General features: G+C 50.8%; 1 protein-coding gene across 9 annotated transcripts; it reads left to right on the plus strand.

Annotated features, from left to right (window-relative positions):
• The first annotated feature begins 7 nt into the window (after positions 1–7).
• SPACDR (sperm acrosome developmental regulator) lies at positions 8–17,431 on the plus strand. Of its 9 annotated transcripts, XM_053213736.1 has the most exons (9): positions 8–334; positions 516–839; positions 3,680–4,812; positions 8,131–8,259; positions 9,881–10,097; positions 11,408–11,536; positions 13,920–14,140; positions 14,835–14,935; positions 15,450–17,431. In XM_053213736.1, exons 1-3 carry the CDS (start codon positions 281–283, stop codon positions 3,911–3,913), a joined length of 612 nt encoding a protein of 203 aa, XP_053069711.1. In that variant the 5' UTR covers positions 8–280; the 3' UTR covers positions 3,914–4,812; positions 8,131–8,259; positions 9,881–10,097; positions 11,408–11,536; positions 13,920–14,140; positions 14,835–14,935; positions 15,450–17,431. The 9 variants fall into 9 exon arrangements, with proteins under 9 accessions (XP_053069711.1, XP_053069708.1, XP_053069709.1 ...); XM_053213733.1 differs by having other exon boundaries at positions 13,920–14,935; XM_053213734.1 differs by having other exon boundaries at positions 14,835–17,431.
• The last annotated feature ends 694 nt before the right edge of the window (positions 17,432–18,125 follow it).

Consider the following 18,125-nt stretch of genomic DNA (forward strand, 5'->3'; position numbering starts at 1 on the left):
CAGGGGTAGGTAGGCTCTCACAATGGGCTAGAACTCTGCCTTCCTCTGAGTTCTCATCCACTTTGACTCCTCTCCCTGTCTCAGGGAGGGGAGGAAAGGCTTAGGATGAGTTGTCGGCGAAAGTTTTCCCCCTAGATTCTCCATTTCTTTCTTCTTGGCTGCACTTGAAGCTTCCAAGAGACCCCTTAGGTGGTGGCCACTGGCCTGCAACCTGGTCCCCTCCACCCTTTGTACCAAATGCTTGTCCTGCCCCCTACTTGGTGCTTGTGTATTGGGAGAAATGGCGGTGGTTATGAGGTTCTTCCGATGGATTTGGCGAAAGATTACTTGCTGGGTGAGTTTCAGAGAATGCTCCATCCTCATGACATGCTGGGGTTGGAGGCGCTGCTCCTGGAGGTCACGGGAACCCATCTGGGGAGGAGGCCGGGACACCTATTGCCCCTTTCCTTCTGTGCTTGCCTTTCTGCCAACCACTGTGCCCCTCTTGTCTTTCCTCTCCCTGTCTTGGTTCTTAGGTTTTCTTCTGGAAACAAAAAGCTAAGTCAACCTTCTTGGAACACCATGATTCCCAGAAAAGTGTATTGAAGGTGGAGAAGACTCCCAAGGTGGTTGAGACTTTCAAGTTGGTTGAGCCCTGCAAAGAGGCTAAGATTTCCAAGATGGTGGAGTCCCCCGAGGTGGCTGATGCCTGCGAGTTGGCCAAAGCAACAGATAGGGCTAAGGTGGAGCCGGGTCATAGGGCCCGATCCCTGCTGCAGCTGCCCCGGACAGCTGTCAGGTCTGTCTCCATGCTCATGGTCTCGGCCCTGCAGAGCGGCTGGCAAATGTGCAGCTGGAAGGTTAGCACCATATTTCCCTAGTTCCCAATGGTCCTCCCACCCTCCCAGAGCCTCTATGACTCATTCCTCCCTCCCATCACTTGTTCAGCATTTATTTTGTGTGCCTTTCCTAAGTGCCAGGCACTGAGGCAGGCAACCGAGAATACAAGGTGAACAGGACTAAGGGAGCCAAGGGAGCTACAGACAAAGTCATAGGCATTGCGGGCTCAGTGTCTTAAGGGTGTGACATGGGAGCTCAGTGGTCTGCGGGAGCCCAGGGAAGGGACATCTCATCCAGACCTGGGAAGTCAAGGAAGGCCTTCCTAGAAGAAGACAGGGTGAAACTGAGGCCTGAAGGATTGGGCCTGCCTCAGGTGGGTTGAGGAGGGAGTGGGGGGAGCATTCCATGAAGACAGAAGAGCAAGTGGGCTGGGGTAGGGAGGTGCTGGCCCAAGGTGATGGGTATGGGCAATCCTAGGGCCAAGGGCCAACTTGTGCAAGGCAGAGTGAGTGGCCATCTGTGGAGTTTGGCTTTGACCCTAAGAGCAATGGGAGCCCTTGTACGATCAGATTTTAATTTAGAAAGCTTGCCTGCTGTCATATGTGGTAGCTATTCTGGAAACGGTTGGATAGTTTCTTATGAAACTGAACATGTAATTATCTTATGCCAAGCAATTGTACTCTTGGGCATTTATTCTAGATAAATGAAACTATGTGCACACAAAAATCTCTACATGAAAGGTTCCTAGCAGCTTTATTTATAACGGCCCAAACCAACCCCAGTGTCCTTCACTGGATGAACAGTTAAACTGTGATATATCCATACTGTGGACTACTTCTCAGCCATAAAAAGAAATAAATTATTGAAGTAGATGAGTCTCAGGAATTAGTCTGAGTGAAAACAACCAATCCCCAAAGGTTATAGCTATACTGTATAATTCTATTTGTATTATATGTCACTCTTGAAATAACAAATTGTAGAAATGAAGACTCGATTCCTGGTTTAGTGCTTGCCAGAGATTAGGGTTTGGCGGTGGGGGGGGGGGGGCGGAGGTGGCGGGGAGGTAGGTTGTTTATAAAATGGCAACATGAGGAATTCTTGTGATGATAGAAATGTTCTGTATGTTGACTGTGGCAGTTCGATAGGTGAACCTGTGTATGTGAGATAAAATCAGGTAGAATTCAACACACACACACACACACACACACAAATGAGTACAAGCAACAGGTGGGGGAGCAGGTATATGAATAAGATCAGTGGACTATGGATGTCAGTATCCTGACTATGATACTATACTGTGGTTTTGCACGATTTTAATATTAGGGCAAACTGGGTAAAGAATATCTGAGGACTCTGGTATTTCTTGCAATTGCATGTGACTATAATTATCTCAAAGTCAGAAACTTAATTTTAAAGAGGGAAGTGCCTGTGGGCGCCTGGGTGGTGCAGTTGGTTAAGCATCCAACTCTTGATTTTGGCTCATGTCACGATGTCATATTTCGTGAAATCGAGCCCTGCATTGGGGTCTGAATTGATAGTGTGGTGCCTGCTTGGGATTCTCTCTCCCTCTCTCTGCCCCTCGTCCCCCAATAAATAAATAAAATATTTAAAAATAAAAAATAATAAAAAGGGAAGTGTCTAGATCACTACCAAACCAATTTATTTTGGCCTTAAATGAAGTATTACAGCATTTAATAATAATAATAATAATAATAATAATAATAATAATAAAGTTCACTTGGCTGCCCTGTGGAGAGAGCAGGTCAGAAAAGGACTAGAGGAGAGGCAGGATATTTAAGAGGTAGAATTGTTGGGGCACCTGGGTGGCTCAGTCAGTTAAGTGTCTGACTTTGGCTCAGGTCATGATCTCGTGGTTCTTGAGTTCAAGCCCTGCATTGGGCTGTCTGCTGTCAGCACAGAGCCTGCTTCGGATCCTCTGTCTCCCTCTCTCTGCCCCTCCTCTGCCTTGTACATGAGCTCTCTCTCTCTCTCTCTCAAAAATAAACATTAAAGATTTTTTTTGGGGGGGAGCACCTGGGTGGCTCAGTCGGTTGGGTGTCCAACTTCCACTCAGGTCATGATCTCACGGCTTGTGAGTTCGAGCCCTGCATCGGGCTCTGTGCTGACAGCTCGGAGCCTGGAGCCTGCTTCAGATTCTGGGTCTACCCACCCTGCTCTGTCCCTCCCCCACTCATGCTCTGTCTCTCAAAAATAAATAAACATTAAGAAAATTAGAAAACAATTTTTTTAAGAGGTAGAATTGTTGCACCAGCTGGTTGACTGGATGATGGTGAAGGGAGAGAGACAGAAGTCAGAGCAGGCTGGAGCCATTCACTGGGATGGAGAATGAAGGAGCAAGAGCACACTCAGGGGAGCAAGTAAGGAGTTTAGGGCTTTGGGACAAGATGAGTTGAGATGCCAGTAGGACATCTGCACGGAGGTATCTAGGAGGCAGTGGGATATACAGGCCTGGAGGTGAGGAGGGAGCTCTGGACTGGAGATAGAGATCGGGTGCCATTCTGACCTTCATTTGAACACAATCCCCATGAAGCCCTAGTGAGGACTCCACGGTGAGTCAGACATGGTCCCTGTCTTTCAGGAGCTCACATTGTAGTGTAGAAGGCAGACAGGTGCACAGAACAAATAGTGTACGAAATGCCACAAGATGGGCCAAACATAAGGGTGGAGACAAAGACCATCCAATGCAGTCTGGGAAGGCTTCCTGAAGGAGGCAGTGCCTGAGCGAGGTCCGATGGAGGAGGTGGAACTAGAAAGGCGGTTGCTGTTTATCTGGCAGTGCTTCCAGCAGCGGTTTCTCCCTAGACCAAGCTACTTATGCACATTTCTCTCTCTTTCATAGTCATCTGTGAGTTCTACCTCCATTTCCTCCCAAATGAGTTCTGGGTCCCCGGTGGATACGTCGGAAGCTGAGATGCTGCGGGAAGTGTACCTGATACTGTGGGTCATTCGGAGACAACTGCGACAGCTGGCCCGCAGGCAGGAGAGGCGGAGGCGGCGCCACATCCGGGCCCACACTGGCTCCCAGCCTGACACGGCTCAGGGCCTGAAACAGGATGCCCGGAGTCCCCTTTAGGGGGGATCCCCACATCCTCAAAAAGCCCCACCTCAGTCTTAGGTAAGGTTGATAGGAGAGGTTAGGACAGCAGGCCAGGAGTTGTGTGTGAGAAGTTTTCATACTGTCACCTCTCTCATCGGGAGCCTAAGCCCAGGTGTGGGGTCCCACTTATTCCCCTTCATTCAATTTATTCAATTTGTAAAAAAAAAAAAAAAAAAAAAAAAAAAAAAAAAAAAAAAAAAAAAAAAAATTATCAAAAGTTGGGAAATAAATATCAGATATTTCTGAGTAAATGGAGAGTGTGTTTGTGAATAGCCAGAAGCAATGAGGGGAACTCGGAGGGGGCACCTCAGGTCCTGCCCCAAATATGCGTGGGAGAAATTTGTGGGCTTGGGGGAGGGGGCTTTGGGGGGATCAACACATCCAGGCCCTAGGCCCAAACCCACCTCCAGGGGCTGAATTGCCTTTGGCAACCCTGCCAGGCCGGGAGTGCAGCAGCACCCTTTACAGAGACACGCCACCTCGCATCAGGTCCTGAGCCCATGCTCTCCCGGGCAATCTTACAAGATGGGTGTTTTGCAGAGGTTAAGTGGGTTGTGTAAAGCCGGAGGGCAAAGATCTGCTGGAAACTGCCGGCTCCAGCGGCCAGCGCACTGACGAGCCCCTCTGGCGCTCGAGGGCTCCGCCGCAGCGAGGTTGGTGGGTCCGAAGACTCCTACCCGGGAGCCGGACACGAGACGGTGGGGAAGGCACGCAGGCCCAGCTGGCCGCGCCCCTGCCGAGAGCGGCGCAAAACTACACCTCCCAGGGTTCCCAGCGGTGCCACGGGCGGGGCGGGGGCGCGGGGACGCAGGGGAGACCTGGGGTGGTGCGGCGGCTGGGCAAAGGCGCCCCAGGGCCGAGAGTCCTGCTTCCCGGTAGGGTGTCAGCCTGGCGCCCCGGGGCGAACGACCCGGCGGGAGGTCGAGGCGGTTTGGAGGAGGCTTGGGGGGGGGGGGGGTGGCGGGAGGCAAGAGGAAGGAGACCATGGAACCGCAGGTCCCCTCTCGGACTTAGTCCGCCCTTTTGCTGGTCCACGCGGAGGCGCAGAGGTGGCTCCCCAAGGAAAAGCAGGGATATGTCACAAGTCTGCAAAATTAGGGGATTTCAGTGTTCACGGGCCTTGGGGGTGGCTTGGCGAAGGAGGAAAGGATGACAGCAGAGGCCCCGGGGCGGGGTGGTAGGGGGGAAGGGGAGGAGGAGGGAGGGTACGGCTGGCTGTGTTGCTAGGTCTTGCTCACGTAGAGGTTAGTCGTGAATAGGCGGTGGGCGTGAGCAAAGCGGGGATTGGGGGATAGGGGGTGGGCGGGGGGTAGTGAGGAGCAACGGGGAGGGTTGCTGGAAGCGCCCAATTCACTAGAAGAGTCAGCAAACTACTCCCCTCACCGCTTCCCGATCCCTCACTGCTCTGGAGGAGTTGGGCCCCCTTGCTGGGAATCCGGGGCATCTTTCCCAAAAGTCGGGAACTGCACCTGGCTGCCCAGTCCTATAGCTCTGCTACCCTGAGCCTATTAGCTGTCAGCCGCACCTCAACCTTTACAGCCACAGTGATACCAGCCACCACTTATTAAGCACCTATGGCAACTATTTTTTATGTCCTGTTCTAAGTAATTCTCATAGCAGCTTTATGGTGAGGTATTATTGCTTCCGTTTTTTGTAAGAGAAACCAGGGACAGAAGGGTCATGTTTAATAAGATCATGCCGCTTTCATTGATCCAATTAATGAGTCCAGCTCAGAGGGGACATGTAACATACATGTTAAACATACACACACATACCTGTTACACTGCAGGTGTTCAGTGCATTAAGTGACTTCACTGGGAATCTGTCTGGACTTTAGTTAGCATGAAGTCAAAACCTGTTTTCAGGTGTGGCCTCAAAACGGGCTGATACACAGTGGCTCATTTCTGGAGCTTTCAATTACCAGTTATTCCTCACATCTCCCTATGTGCCAGGAACCATTCTGGACCTGAATGGCATTGGTACAGGGTCTGTGTCCAGAGGTTGGAATGGTTGCCTCACTGTTTAAGATTCAGGATCAGCCCCTCCAAGTCCTCTTCCTACTGGGGACCTTAAGGTTTCAGTGAGAGGGTGGTGGAGCAGGGTTAATGGTGCCCCTGAGGGTCACTGGCAAATAGCCTTGCAAGTAGCTACAGGCCCAGGAGCCATTCCAGCCTTGAGCCTGTGGGCTTGTGGGAAGGAATACTGCTCTCATTTTTCTTTGGCTTCTTTAACATCCTGGGAGTGGGAGGGGAGGAAAGGAAGAAGGTGAGTTCAGCCAGCAGCCAAGGGAGCTGTTTGCACCTCCCACCACTCTGTCCCTCCCCAGACATGATGGAGTCCTGTCTTGACTTGGCCAAACAGGGGAACAGAGACTTGCTTGAGAGAAAGGGGCGGGATGGAAGACAAGTCCACAGAACTTGCTTTTCCCAGATGTCTCAGTGCACCCAAGTGGCTTCCTTCCTCCAAATCCTAAATAATCCAGCCTAGAGCCCTGGAGAGGAACTTCCCAATGGGGAGGGAAGCAGAAGTAATCTCCTGGGGGTAGTGATTTGTGGGGAAGGATGCTTACTCACCCCAGCCCTCTCCTGGCAAAAAGAAGTGTGGGACAGAGTGACCTCCACAGAAATCTGCCTCCTGATGACAGTCTTGTGAAAAACTCCCACCTTGGACACCCTCCCCTCCCATCCCCATCAGACCCCAGGCCCTTCTCCTCCATCAAATCTGTTCCACCCCATGAGGCAGATGTGGTAGGACTAGGGATAGTCTGAGTTGGGACCACCGTCCTTCTTTCTTTTCAAAGCTTACCCATCCTATTAGAAGGGCCCTGGGAATTTGGGCAGCAAAATGGGAGTGCTGGTCCCACATGCCCTTGCTCTCTGCCCCATCTCCCCTTCTCCTCCAAGATCATCGGATTTCCTGAAGATTCCAAATCTTTTGTCCAGCTCTGCCACACAGCAAAACGTGTCACACCCCTGCAGAAACCTTCCAGTAGTTTTCAATCATTCTTGGAAGAAAATCCAAACTGTTCCCTTTGTCTAAAATGCCCTCCTCTCAGATCTTGGCACGGTGGGCTCCTTGCCAGTCTGGATTCTGTACAAATGTCACCACGTCTTCAGGAACCCTTTCCCTGACAACCTAGAGATCAGGAAAGACCCACCGTCTTGGCCATCTTCTGCCTTTCACCATGCTTTATCTTTACCTAGTACTTAACAGTATCTGAAATTATATTTATTTACCAGTGTACTTGCGAGGCAGCTGTGTGTGACCTTGGGTGAATCTGTTAACCTCTCTGAGCCTTGGTTTCCTCATCTGTAAAATGGGGAAAGCAGTTGTACCTGTATCACAGGGTTGTCATGAAGATCCAGGAAGTGATGCTCAGCACAGTATAAGGACTCAATAAATGTAGGCTGTTATTATTATGGTAACAGTTAAGAGTGACAGTGTATGGTTACCATCCCCATGGCCCCAAACAGTACTGAATAAAACAGAAAGTAAACCTTCACCTATTATGTGGGAAGCACACTCCCACCAGCTGTCTTGTGGGCACCATGCCATTTTGGAAATGACCAAGAATGCCATGTGCAGCGAGTACCAGGAAGAGCACTTGACAGAGAGTCAAAAGCCATTGGTTCTGGACTCAGTGTTGTTACCACTTCACCGCAGGACTTGGGCTGGTCACCTTTCTTCACTGGGCCTCAGGCTCTTCCAAGAAAATAATGGATTGAAGCAACTGATTGCTGTGCTCCCTGCCAGCTTCCAGGGGTTCTGCTTTGAGTCCTGTGCTCTCTTTATCCACCACATAGCCTTCAGGGTTGGGGAGACACATGGTGCCTTCAACTTCCCTCAACCTTGTTTCCTAACAGGCCAAAGCTGCCGCGAAGAGAGTTGAACCCAAGGAAAACATTCTTGGTTTAAACCTTTGAACCCAGAGACAAAAGTCTCAGCCCTGGACACCAGATCTTCTTTTCACCCACATCACTCTCCCTGCTTCACCCTCATCCGCTGTCATATCTGAGCCCTGAGGAAGGAGAGCCAGCCCTCACTTCCCCTACAGGCATGAAGGCTTTGGCCTCAGTTATTCTCAGACATGCAGACAGGGTGTGTGTGTAGCTGCATGTACACAGATGTGTGTGCCTGTATGTACTTGCGGGTATCTGTAGCTATATTTTCACTTGTTTCCATTTTTCCCTCAGGAGCGGCAAGACTGAGATTAACTGAAGGAGAAGATTGTACATCCCAGGGCTGAAAATGCTGTCTGCCCCTTGCTGGAGCTGCCTATCTGTCCCGTGGGGTCATTCTGGGGTGCTGGGAATGGCCTAAGGGTAGGGATCTCCTCTTCCCTTCTTAGACCTCTTTGTTTCACGAGTTGAGCCCTCCTGTCCCACACCTGTCTGCCCACCTCACCTGGGATGCTGTATCCCTGCGAAAGCTGAGTCATGGCCTGTTTCCCTTTCCCTCAGTGCCTCCTGCAGTGAGTGGCTGTAGAGGGGCGGGTTTTGCAAGACAGGCTCAATGTTTTGTGTTGAAGGAGTCTGTGCAAGGGCACAACTGAGGTGTGACAGTGTCTGGCCCAAGCTGGGACAGATGAGGCCCTAAGAAGGCTGGTCCCCAGGATGCAGGGGCAGGTCTGTACTACCCTTCTCTGGCTTTCTCTCTGCCTCTACATTTACCCATGTGGTAAAAATAGGCCCAGCTGTTTTTCCTTTATTTATATGCCCTGACAGGTTTATTCGGCTGGGTTATGGGTCCTTTCTAGAGGCCCACAGAGTTTAATATCGAATTTAAGAGCCTTAACTCTGGAGCCAGACTACCAGATTTTAAGTCCTGGCTCTACCACTTACCAGCTGTATGGCCTCGGGCAAGTTACTTAACCTCTCTGTGTCTCCGTCACCTCATCTGCAAAATGGAGGTAATGTAGGAATGTTGTGAGGATTTAATGAATTAATGCACAGAAAAATCTTAGAATAGTACTTGCCACATAGTATGTGCTGAATACATGTTTGTTTTTATTATTATTTCTTATTGATATCTAGAAGCTCTTTATATATCAAGGGCATTAAGCCTTTCTGTGATATGAGTTGCAAATGTTTTAACACAATCCTCTTTTTTAACTTTTTATTTTGAAAGAATGTGGATTCACATGCAGTCATCAGAAATAATGTAATATTGAGTGCCTATATACCATTTGTTCAGCTTTCCCACATAGAGATGGCACTTTTTAAAAAATTACTTGACATATATTTAATTTCTTAAAGTTTATTCATTATCGATGTGAGATCTTATGGTATTTGTCTTTCTCTGACTTATTTCACTTAGCACAATGACCTTAAAGTCCATCCATGGTGTCACAAATGGCGGGATTTCCTTTCTTTTTGTGGAATAATATTCCATCATATATATTGGATGAAATCCAATCCCCTTACCTCAGCTGGTCCATCAGTGAGCTTCAGGTTTCTTCCATGTCTTGACTATTGTAATGTTATGATGGGGGCGCCTGGGTGGCTCAGTTAAACACCCGACTCTTAGTTTTGGCTCAGGTCATGATCTCACGGTTGGTGAGTTCAAGGCCTGCATCAGGCTCTGCTCTGACAGCGTGGAGCCTACTTGGGATTCTCTCTCTGCCCCTCCCCTGCTCACTTTCTCTCTCTCAAAATAAATAAATAAACATGAAAAAAATAATGTTATGATGAACCTGGGGGTGCAGATACCTTTTTGAGTTAGTGTTTTTGTTTCTTCTTCAGATAAATCTCCAGAAGTGGGATTGCTGGATCACATGGTAGTTCTATTTTTAATTTTTGAGAAACCTCCATACCATTCGCCATAGTGGCTGCACCAAGTGACATTCCCATCAGCAGTGCACAAGTGTTGTGTTTTCTCCACACCCTCACCAACACTTATAGTCTCTTGTCTTTTTAAAAATATGTTTTAATGTTTATTTTTCAGAGAGACAAAGAGAGACAGAGTGTGAGTGGGGGAGGGGCAGAGAGAGAGAGAGGGAGACAGAATCCAAAGCAGGCTCCAGGCTCTGAGCTGTCAGCACAGAGCCCGACACAGGGCTCCAACTCATGGACTGAGAAATCATGACCTGAACTGAAGTTGGACGCTTAACTGAGCCACCCAGGAACCCCTCTTGTCTTTTTGGTGGCAGACATTCTGACAGGTGTGAGCTTATTTACTCTTATTTTTCACCAAACAAATACAGTTTTGGAATTTTACATGGGGTTAGAGAGATCTTTGCGGTGCAACTTGGAGTATGTCGTCTCTTCATGTAAGTCCTTTTCAGGGTGTCCTGTAGCCCTTAGGATGAAATCCAATCCCCTTACCTCAGCTCCTGGCGGTGGTCCCTGTCCACCTGCCTGACCTCATCTCTTTGGGTTTCCCCTTGCTGTCACTTCCAGTGTGCTTAGTTGGTTTCCATTTATTTCCTCCTGCCCCTGGGCCTTTGCAGATGCTGATTCTTCAGTTTTGAAAGTTGTTCCCCCACATTCTTCACCTGGCTTGCTCCCATTCCCCCTTCAGAGCTTCTCTCCCCCTCCCTCAGAGAAGACTTCCCTGAGTCCCCGCCCCCTCCCTGGGCAGTGTCCCGGGGTCCCAGGCTTACCTTAGCACAGTGCCCCTCACGCAGAGGTGTTCAATGGATGTTTGGGGTAGGGAAGGCTGACTCATTGGGTATGCACTACTTGGTCCTGGCCTGTCCACTCGATGGGCTTCAGGGTTCAGACTCACTCCCTTTGGGGTCCTGCCTTTGGCTCCCTGACTGTGCTCCCCTCCCCAAGAAAACCTTTAAGACCCAGAAGCAAGCAGGGAGAAACACAAAGTCTGGGGCTGGAAGGAAGAGCCAGGGGAGATTAAGCACTGTCCAGACGGGTTGTTGACTCCTTGTCTCAGGTCTACCCCACAGAAAGTGGGGGTTCAGAGGTGACCAGGGAGAAGCCCGGTGTGAAATAGACAGGAATTGGGAGTCACAGGTGAGAACTCTCCTCGTCCCTAACAGCCTACTCAGATTTGTTTTTTCCCTCACCACACTGTCCTTTACCTGCTCTCCTCTCCACCCCATCCACAGCTATGGCTCCACTTGTGTGTCCCTGCCCCTGAGGACAGGCTGCCACCCAGGACTTATTGGGGCAATACCTCCAGGCAGTACTGACAGGTGCCGGGGCACCTGTGCGGCACTGCCTCTCCTTTTTCCTCTCTGATGGCCCTGCCTCCATCCTTTTCTGTGTCCTTCCCTCCTCCCATTCCCTGGTGAATGTCCAGGAGACTCTGGAGCCAATCAGGGAGAAGTCAGGATCTTCCATTCTCGATGTGAGCGGGAGCAATGGCAGTAGGGGTCAGCACTACACAAGGTGGCTTCTCAGTCCCTTCCTCATGAACTCTCTGAGCAGAGAACCTGGCACCCAGCAAAATCAGTCCCCTGAACCCAGGGCAGTGTGGGAACGGGACTCAAAGCCCTCTCCTGTACCTTTTCAGGCTTCACGGAGTGCTGGGGTTGACTTCTAGAGACAAGCAAAACCCTCAGAGGGCAGATAATTAGCAGTGCACAAGAGATACAGCCAACTCAGAAAAACCCATCCTTCCTAGCTGTGTGACCTTGAGCAAGTGAGTTAACCTGTCTGAATCTTACTTTCCTTATCTGGAAAATACAGTAAATAGTTAATGTCACACGGCTGCATGAATGTGAAGTGCCTTGCACAGGGCTTGATACATGGTGAATTGGCAGCAGGTGAATAGGTCTTCTAAACACACTAGAGAAGTGGTTCTCAGGGTGTGGTGCTAGACCAGCTGTACTAGCCGCACCCTGAAAATGGGTAGAAATGTAGACTCTCAGGCCCTACCCCAGACCCACTGAATCAGAATCTCTGAGGGCGGGTCCCACCCATCTGTTTTAACAAGACAGACGAAGTTTGAGAACCACTGCCATATTGAGCAGGAATGCAGACCATTAGATTCCGAAGCTTTCAGACACATCAGAATCACCTGGGAACTCGTTAAAAATACAGATTCTGGGGCACCTGGTGGCTCAGTCTGTTGAGTGGGCAACTTCAGCTCAGGACATGATCTCCTGGTTCCTGAGTTCGAGCCCCACATGGGGCTCACTGTTGTCAGCACAGAGCTCGCTTCAGATCCTCTGTGCCCCCCGCCTGTCTGCCCCTCCTCTGCTTGTGAGGGGCAAAATAAATAAACATTGTGGTGCCTGGGTGGCTCAGTCGGTTAAGCATCTGACTTCAACCCAGGTCATGATCTCATGGTTTGTGAGTTGGAGCCCTGCCTTGGGCTGTGCTGACAGCCTGGAGCCTGCTTCAGATTTTATGTCTCCCTCTCTCTTTCTGCCCCTCCCCCGCTCACACTCTGTCTCTCTCTCTCTCTCTCAAAAATAAATAAACATTAAATTTTCTAAATAAACATTAAAAAGGAGAAAAATAATACAGATCCCTGGCCTCAAAGCCAGGATTGAAGTGAGGCCTGGGAATTATATTTTAACCTGAGATGGGTTGGATGGGGGGGGCCATGCACCAGAAGCTGCCCTGGGGAAAGGTCATGGAAGGCCCCTTGGGTAGTTGAAGGCTCCAGCCTGGGGTCCTGGGGACTTCCTTTGGGTGGGAAAGGTGATATAAAGCTGGAAACTGAAGGAATTTGCACTTTACCCTGAAGTCACTGAGGAAAGGGGAGGAAGGGTACACAATGAAGGCAGTGCGTGCCAAACCTGGCTACCGGCCCAACCCCGTGACGTCACCCCACAACCCCTGAGGCCCTGGCCGCCCCGGGGGTCTCTGCCGCCTCCTCCCGCGGTCCGACTGGTATAGGTGCGGGGAGACCCGGCCCCAGGGCACCAAGCTCCGGGTGGGATGTCCGGGTGGAACGACAGCGCGGCACCAAGCCGGCCGCCGAGCTGGGGGACCTGCGCGATCCGCCACCTCGCTCTCCTGAGCTCCAGGTGGCGCTGGCGTGCGCGGACGCCCGATCCGCCGAGGCTTTGCCACCGCCCTCTCGCCGCTCCTCGGCCCCAGGGTAGGAGCTGGCAGCGGCCTGGAGGGGCGGCGGCCACGGCGGCGGAGGGGCGGGAGGGCCTCCTGGCAGTGTCCGCGAACAGGGAGGCGTCCCTGTGTGAGCCTCAGACCCGAGCCCCTGCCCCTCCTCGCCGCGGCCCTTACGGAGCCCCTGCCCTGTGTCCTCGGGGTCCGCCCACCGTGGTAACTTCGGCCGTTGGACACTGGTTCCACCGGACAGTTAATTTCTAGTTAAAACAATTCCGGGCTTGGGTTGAGCGTCTTGAGGCTTGATTTCGGCTCAGGTCTTGATCCCAGGGTTCTGGGATCGAGCCCCTCGCTCCAACCCCCCACCTCTCCACACCCCCAGCTCTCTCGCGCGCGCGCACGCGCTCTCAAATAAAGCCAAAACAACAACACAACACACACACACACAGACACACACCCCTTCTCAACAAGCTAGTGAAACCTGTCCCCTGCCCGGGAACAGCTAGCCTCTCTCGCCCTCTTGCTCTACTGTTCTTGCTGCCATGTCCACCATCACCGGAGCTCGCACTTCATGCCTAACAGAGCTTTGCATCCATCACCTCATTTAGTCCTGAAGGCAGACTGTCTCTTAGGCCCTAAGGCCATCACTGCTGGTTTCCAAATCAGTAAATTGTGGTTTAGAGGAGTTCAGTAACACCTCTAAGATCCCACAGTTAGTGATATTGGATGTCACTGATCACTGCTTTCCCCATTTCCCTGACTGAACCTAGGGGCCCCTCCTCCTTCTCTCTCCGTCCTTCAGGGCCAACGGTTACTGTTGTGTCGGTTGTGCACTGCACAACTCTACAATCAACAGACATGTATGGAACCATTAGGGCAATTTTTCACCACATAGCAGTAAAGGGCTTCAGGAAAGGGGCACATTTTTCTAATTTGCACAAAATTGCCTTGTGGGCTGCCCCAGTGTCCCTGCACCATCTCTCCAAGTTTGTTCCTCCTCTTCCCAGCAGGTGCATCTGCCATCCTACACCGAATTTGGCTTTCTACAGGACCATGGAGGTTTTCATAGAGCCTGGCCCAAGGGATCTACTCTCTTCTGATGGATAGTGCTCTGTGACATGACCTGATGCTGCTCCTCAGTGGGACCTGTACCTGTTAACAAGTACATGCTTACATGTGTGTGTGTTGGGGGTCACCTCATCGGCCAAAGCATAACTACCCCTTGCAGGTGAGAGTGTCTTGTAAGCAAGATGAGATTTTCCTGGTGGGATTTCTGGGGAGTACAGGACAAATGGATGAGCCCTATGAACCAGGCATGTTGATCCTCCAAGCTGATATTATAAGGGCTATGAAGAGGACTCCCCCCCACCCTCCCAGAACCACACTGGGCACCCTGCAGATTTGAGGGTGGGCAGAGAAGATCTGGAGAGGATGGATATGGTCTCAGGAACATCCAGCTCACTGCATGGATGCCTCCAGCGCCAAGTGGGGCAGAGATGATGCTGGGAGTGGAGTGATAGAAGCTGGCCTAGGATCTAGAGAAGAGGAAGAGAAGGATATGGAGGACCAGTCTCTTGGAAGTGGAGGAGGGGAGAGATATCTAGGCTGCATTGGGTAAGGGGAACACCCTGAGCTGGGACCACTGGCCTGAAGGTAGAGAAGGAAGAGGAGATTTTGATCAGATTGGGGAACCCTGGTCTTGGTGCCCAATGTCCCAGCTTAGCTTCGGGCCATGGTGGGGCTCTCTTGGAATGATGGCTTCCCATTCCAGGGCTTCTCCTGTTCCTCCATTTGACCTGTGCCCTGTGTTACCTCAGTTCCTTGCTCACTGGATGACTCCCAAAGCACAGAGCTTGCTCCTGGCAGGAGATCTGACCTGCTCCACCGCTCCAGCTCTCACTGCACCCACTTTATGCTTCTAGGGTTTTCTCTTTTGCCAAGAAGCAGTTGATCTCCAGCATCCATCCTCAGACCTGCCACTTTTAAGTTGCATCAGGATACTCGCTGCTTCCTGCGGTGCCTGGTAGGCCTGGCTGGTTGGACACATCTATCCAGTCATCCTGAATTGCCACTCCTGGCTGGGGGCTGACTGGGGAGGCTGCCATGGCTGGTGGGGAGGGGAGATGCTAGAGTCCTGGGGAGAAGTGAGAGGCTTGGGAAGGAGAGAGGAAGGGGCTGGTTGCAGGAGATGCCAAGGGGAGGGGACCAGCCCCTGGGTGGTGGCAAAAGACTGAACTCTGTGTGTGTGTGTGTGTGTGTGTGTGTGTGTGTGGTGTTTGGGGGAGGGGATGTACTGCCTGGAACAGAAGCTGCTCAGAGATCAACTAATATAGTACCTCCACCTTTAATAATGAGAAGACTAAGGCCTAAAGAGGAAAGAGATGGTGTTGCTGGAGGGGGTGGGGGTGGGGGGGAGTCCTTTGGCTTCTGGACCCAGGCCCAGTCCTCTCTGGGATGTGAGTCCCTCCTATTCCTCTCTCTGTCCCTAAGCATGGACTATGGACCTGGGGCAGCAGATGTGATATCTGTGCCCACAGGCACATCTTTGGCGACAGCAGTGTGGAAGGCCTCTTTCTCTGCCAAGTTCACTTCCTGCTGGACTACCTGGTTCCTGCTTGTGGCCCCTCCATCCCTCTAGCCTAGAACCAACCCAATTCCAGATCTTTGCTCAGCTCATTGGTGCCAGAGCAACACGCCTTTCTTCAGCCTAGGATGCAGATAGGAAATGTGCTGGGCATTTGGGGGTTTTCTTGGGTTAAGGACTGACACAGTGCATGGCAGAGAGGAGCTTGTCAGGGGTAGGGTGGGGGCTGGGTCCTAATTCCTAGGGCTCTGCTAGCAGCCCAGGTTTTGGTCTCCTAAAACTCAGTATCTAAGGCCTCAGTTTCTTGAGCACGCTTCCTGGTTGCCATGGTTGCCTGATGCTTTGGACATGATCAGTGACCAGCTGTGTGGCCACTCCCTGGACCTTGAGATGTTGGAGGCCATTGGATGGGCATTGCTGGACAGAGACCCTCACCATTAACTTCTTCACACAAGACTTCCCCTAATGGCCCCTCCCTCTGTGCTGATATGGCCCCCATCCCTTTCCCTACATGGAGGGACCCCAGTGAGTCATTCCTCTATAATGCCAACACCAGGCTTCCCTTCCCAGTGCCTCCAATACACCACCTGTCTGTCTCCCGCGTCCCACTCTTCCTTCTCCTGTCTTTACCTGTTTCCCTTGGTAACTCTCTGGAGCCTGGGGAAGCCTTCTCAGGACAAGATGGTCCTTCATGACCAGATCCTTCTCACCAAGGGGACTCCAATCTCAGCCCCCCAAGGGATGGGGATGCTGCCAAGGTGAGAGTGTGGGTGAGATCCTGGGGAACACGGTGACCCAAGCCCCAGGTGCTGCCCAGACTTTTCCCCCAACTGTATTAGTTTTCTGGGACTGCCATAACAAGTTACCACACACTCAATGCCTTAAAACAACATAAATTCATTCTCTCATGATTCTGGAGGTCAGAAGTCTGAAATTAGTTTCCCTGAGCCAAAATCAAGGTGCAAGGAGAGCTGTGCTCCCTCCAGAGGCTCCGGAGGAGAATCCATTCTTTGCTTTCGTCCAGCCTCTGGTGGCCACTCTGATCTCTCTCACATTGTCTCCTCTTTGCTGCCTCCCTCTTTTAAGGAGACTTGGGATTGGGCCTCATGTCTCTGGGAGGTCATTATTCAGCCTCCTACACCACCCTTCACCCAAATGCACACACTCACAGTTGTTGATCGCTTGGTCTAGGAGCTGTGGAAATCAGCCAGGAAAGGAGTTGAGAAGTAGGAGAGGGCCCAGGACTAGCCCTAGGCCAAAGGCTTAGTAGCTTCTGGGTGGGCCTACCTGGGAGTGGGAGGGGGGAGCAGCAAAGTCTGGGGGGAACTGCCACATTTCTCCCCAAGTTGTACATCCCAAATAGTATTTGCCCAAAGACCTCTTTCATGCCACCTGCCCCACTTGCAGGTTGGGAAGCACTAGGGGTTATGGGTAAGAGCCTGGGTAGTCAGGCCCTGGGGCCAAGGTAGGCTGAGGCATCACCATTTACCAGTTGTGGTTCTCAAAATGTGGGCTAGGGCCAGCAGCATTAACATCATCTGGGAGTTTATTAGAAATGCAATTTCTTGGGGGGAGCGCCTGGGTGGCTCAGTTGGTTAAGCGTCCAACTTCGGCTCAGGTCATGATCTCATGGTTTGTGGGTTTGAGCCTCGTGTCAGGCTCTGTGCTGACAGCTCAGAGCCTGGAGCCTGCTTCAGATTCTGTGTCTCCCTCTCTCTCTGCCCCTTCTTGGCTCATGCTCTGTCTCTCTCTCTCTCTCTCTCAAAAATATATAAACATTTAAAAAAATAATAAAATAAAAATTTTTTAAGTTCAATTTCTTGGGCCATACTACAGACCTACTGGATCAGAAACTCTTTGCTGGAGCCTGGCATTCTGTGTTTTAACATGCCATCCAGGAGATTTTGATGCATTTTTAAAAATGTTTATTTATTTTTGAGAGAGGAGGGGCAGAAAGAGAGGGAGACACAGAATCTGAAGCAGGCTCTAGGCTCTGAGCTGTCAGCACAGAGCCCAACGTGGGGCTCAAACCCACAAACCGTGAGATCATGAGCTGAGCTGAAGTTGGATGCTTAACCGACTGAGCCACCCAGGCACCCCAGCTTTTATTATTATTTTTTTGGCTCAGCATAACCTAGCTAATTCATCCAAGTTGTTGTGTACCAATAGTATGTTCCTTTTGATTGCTGAGTAGCATTTTATAGTATGGATATACGATAGTTTAACATTTATTTGTTTGTTTGTTTGTTTATTTAGGCTGATAGCAGACAGCCCAATGTGGGGCCGAACTCATGAACCGGGAGATCACGATCTGAGACGAAGTTGGTCACTTAACCAACTGAACCCCCCAGGTACCTCCATAATTTAACTATTTACCTGGTGAAGGACATTTGGGTTGTTTCAAGTTCTTGGCTATTATGAATAAAGCTGCTATAACCATGTATATGAGTTTTGAAGTGCTCAGGGCTATGGAATTAGCTACCACATTCTGGGGGCCATGGGTGCTTACTGGGTCCATCATTGTTTCTAACGGCTTTTCAGTGGACAGAACTAGGATACACTTTTCAATTTAAACCACAATACACCAGGGGTTCATAAGATACTTCCTAAATTCAATATGGCAGAGAAT

This window comes from Acinonyx jubatus, chromosome E3 (genome assembly GCF_027475565.1).
Source record: "Acinonyx jubatus isolate Ajub_Pintada_27869175 chromosome E3, VMU_Ajub_asm_v1.0, whole genome shotgun sequence".
Lineage (NCBI taxonomy): Eukaryota > Metazoa > Chordata > Mammalia > Carnivora > Felidae > Acinonyx > Acinonyx jubatus.

What these genes read in the sequence shown, in the direction of transcription:
- SPACDR (XM_053213729.1), top strand. Translation starts at nt 281, where the DNA reads ATGGCGGTGGTTATGAGGTTCTTCCGATGGATTTGGCGAAAGATTACT. An exon ending in GGCGAAAGATTACTTGCTGG is followed by an intron (nt 335 to 515) that starts GTGAGTTTCAGA and finishes CTTGGTTCTTAG; the next exon opens with GTTTTCTTCTGGAAACAAAA. An exon ending in GGCAAATGTGCAGCTGGAAG is followed by an intron (nt 840 to 3,679) that starts GTTAGCACCATA and finishes TCTCTTTCATAG; the next exon opens with TCATCTGTGAGTTCTACCTC.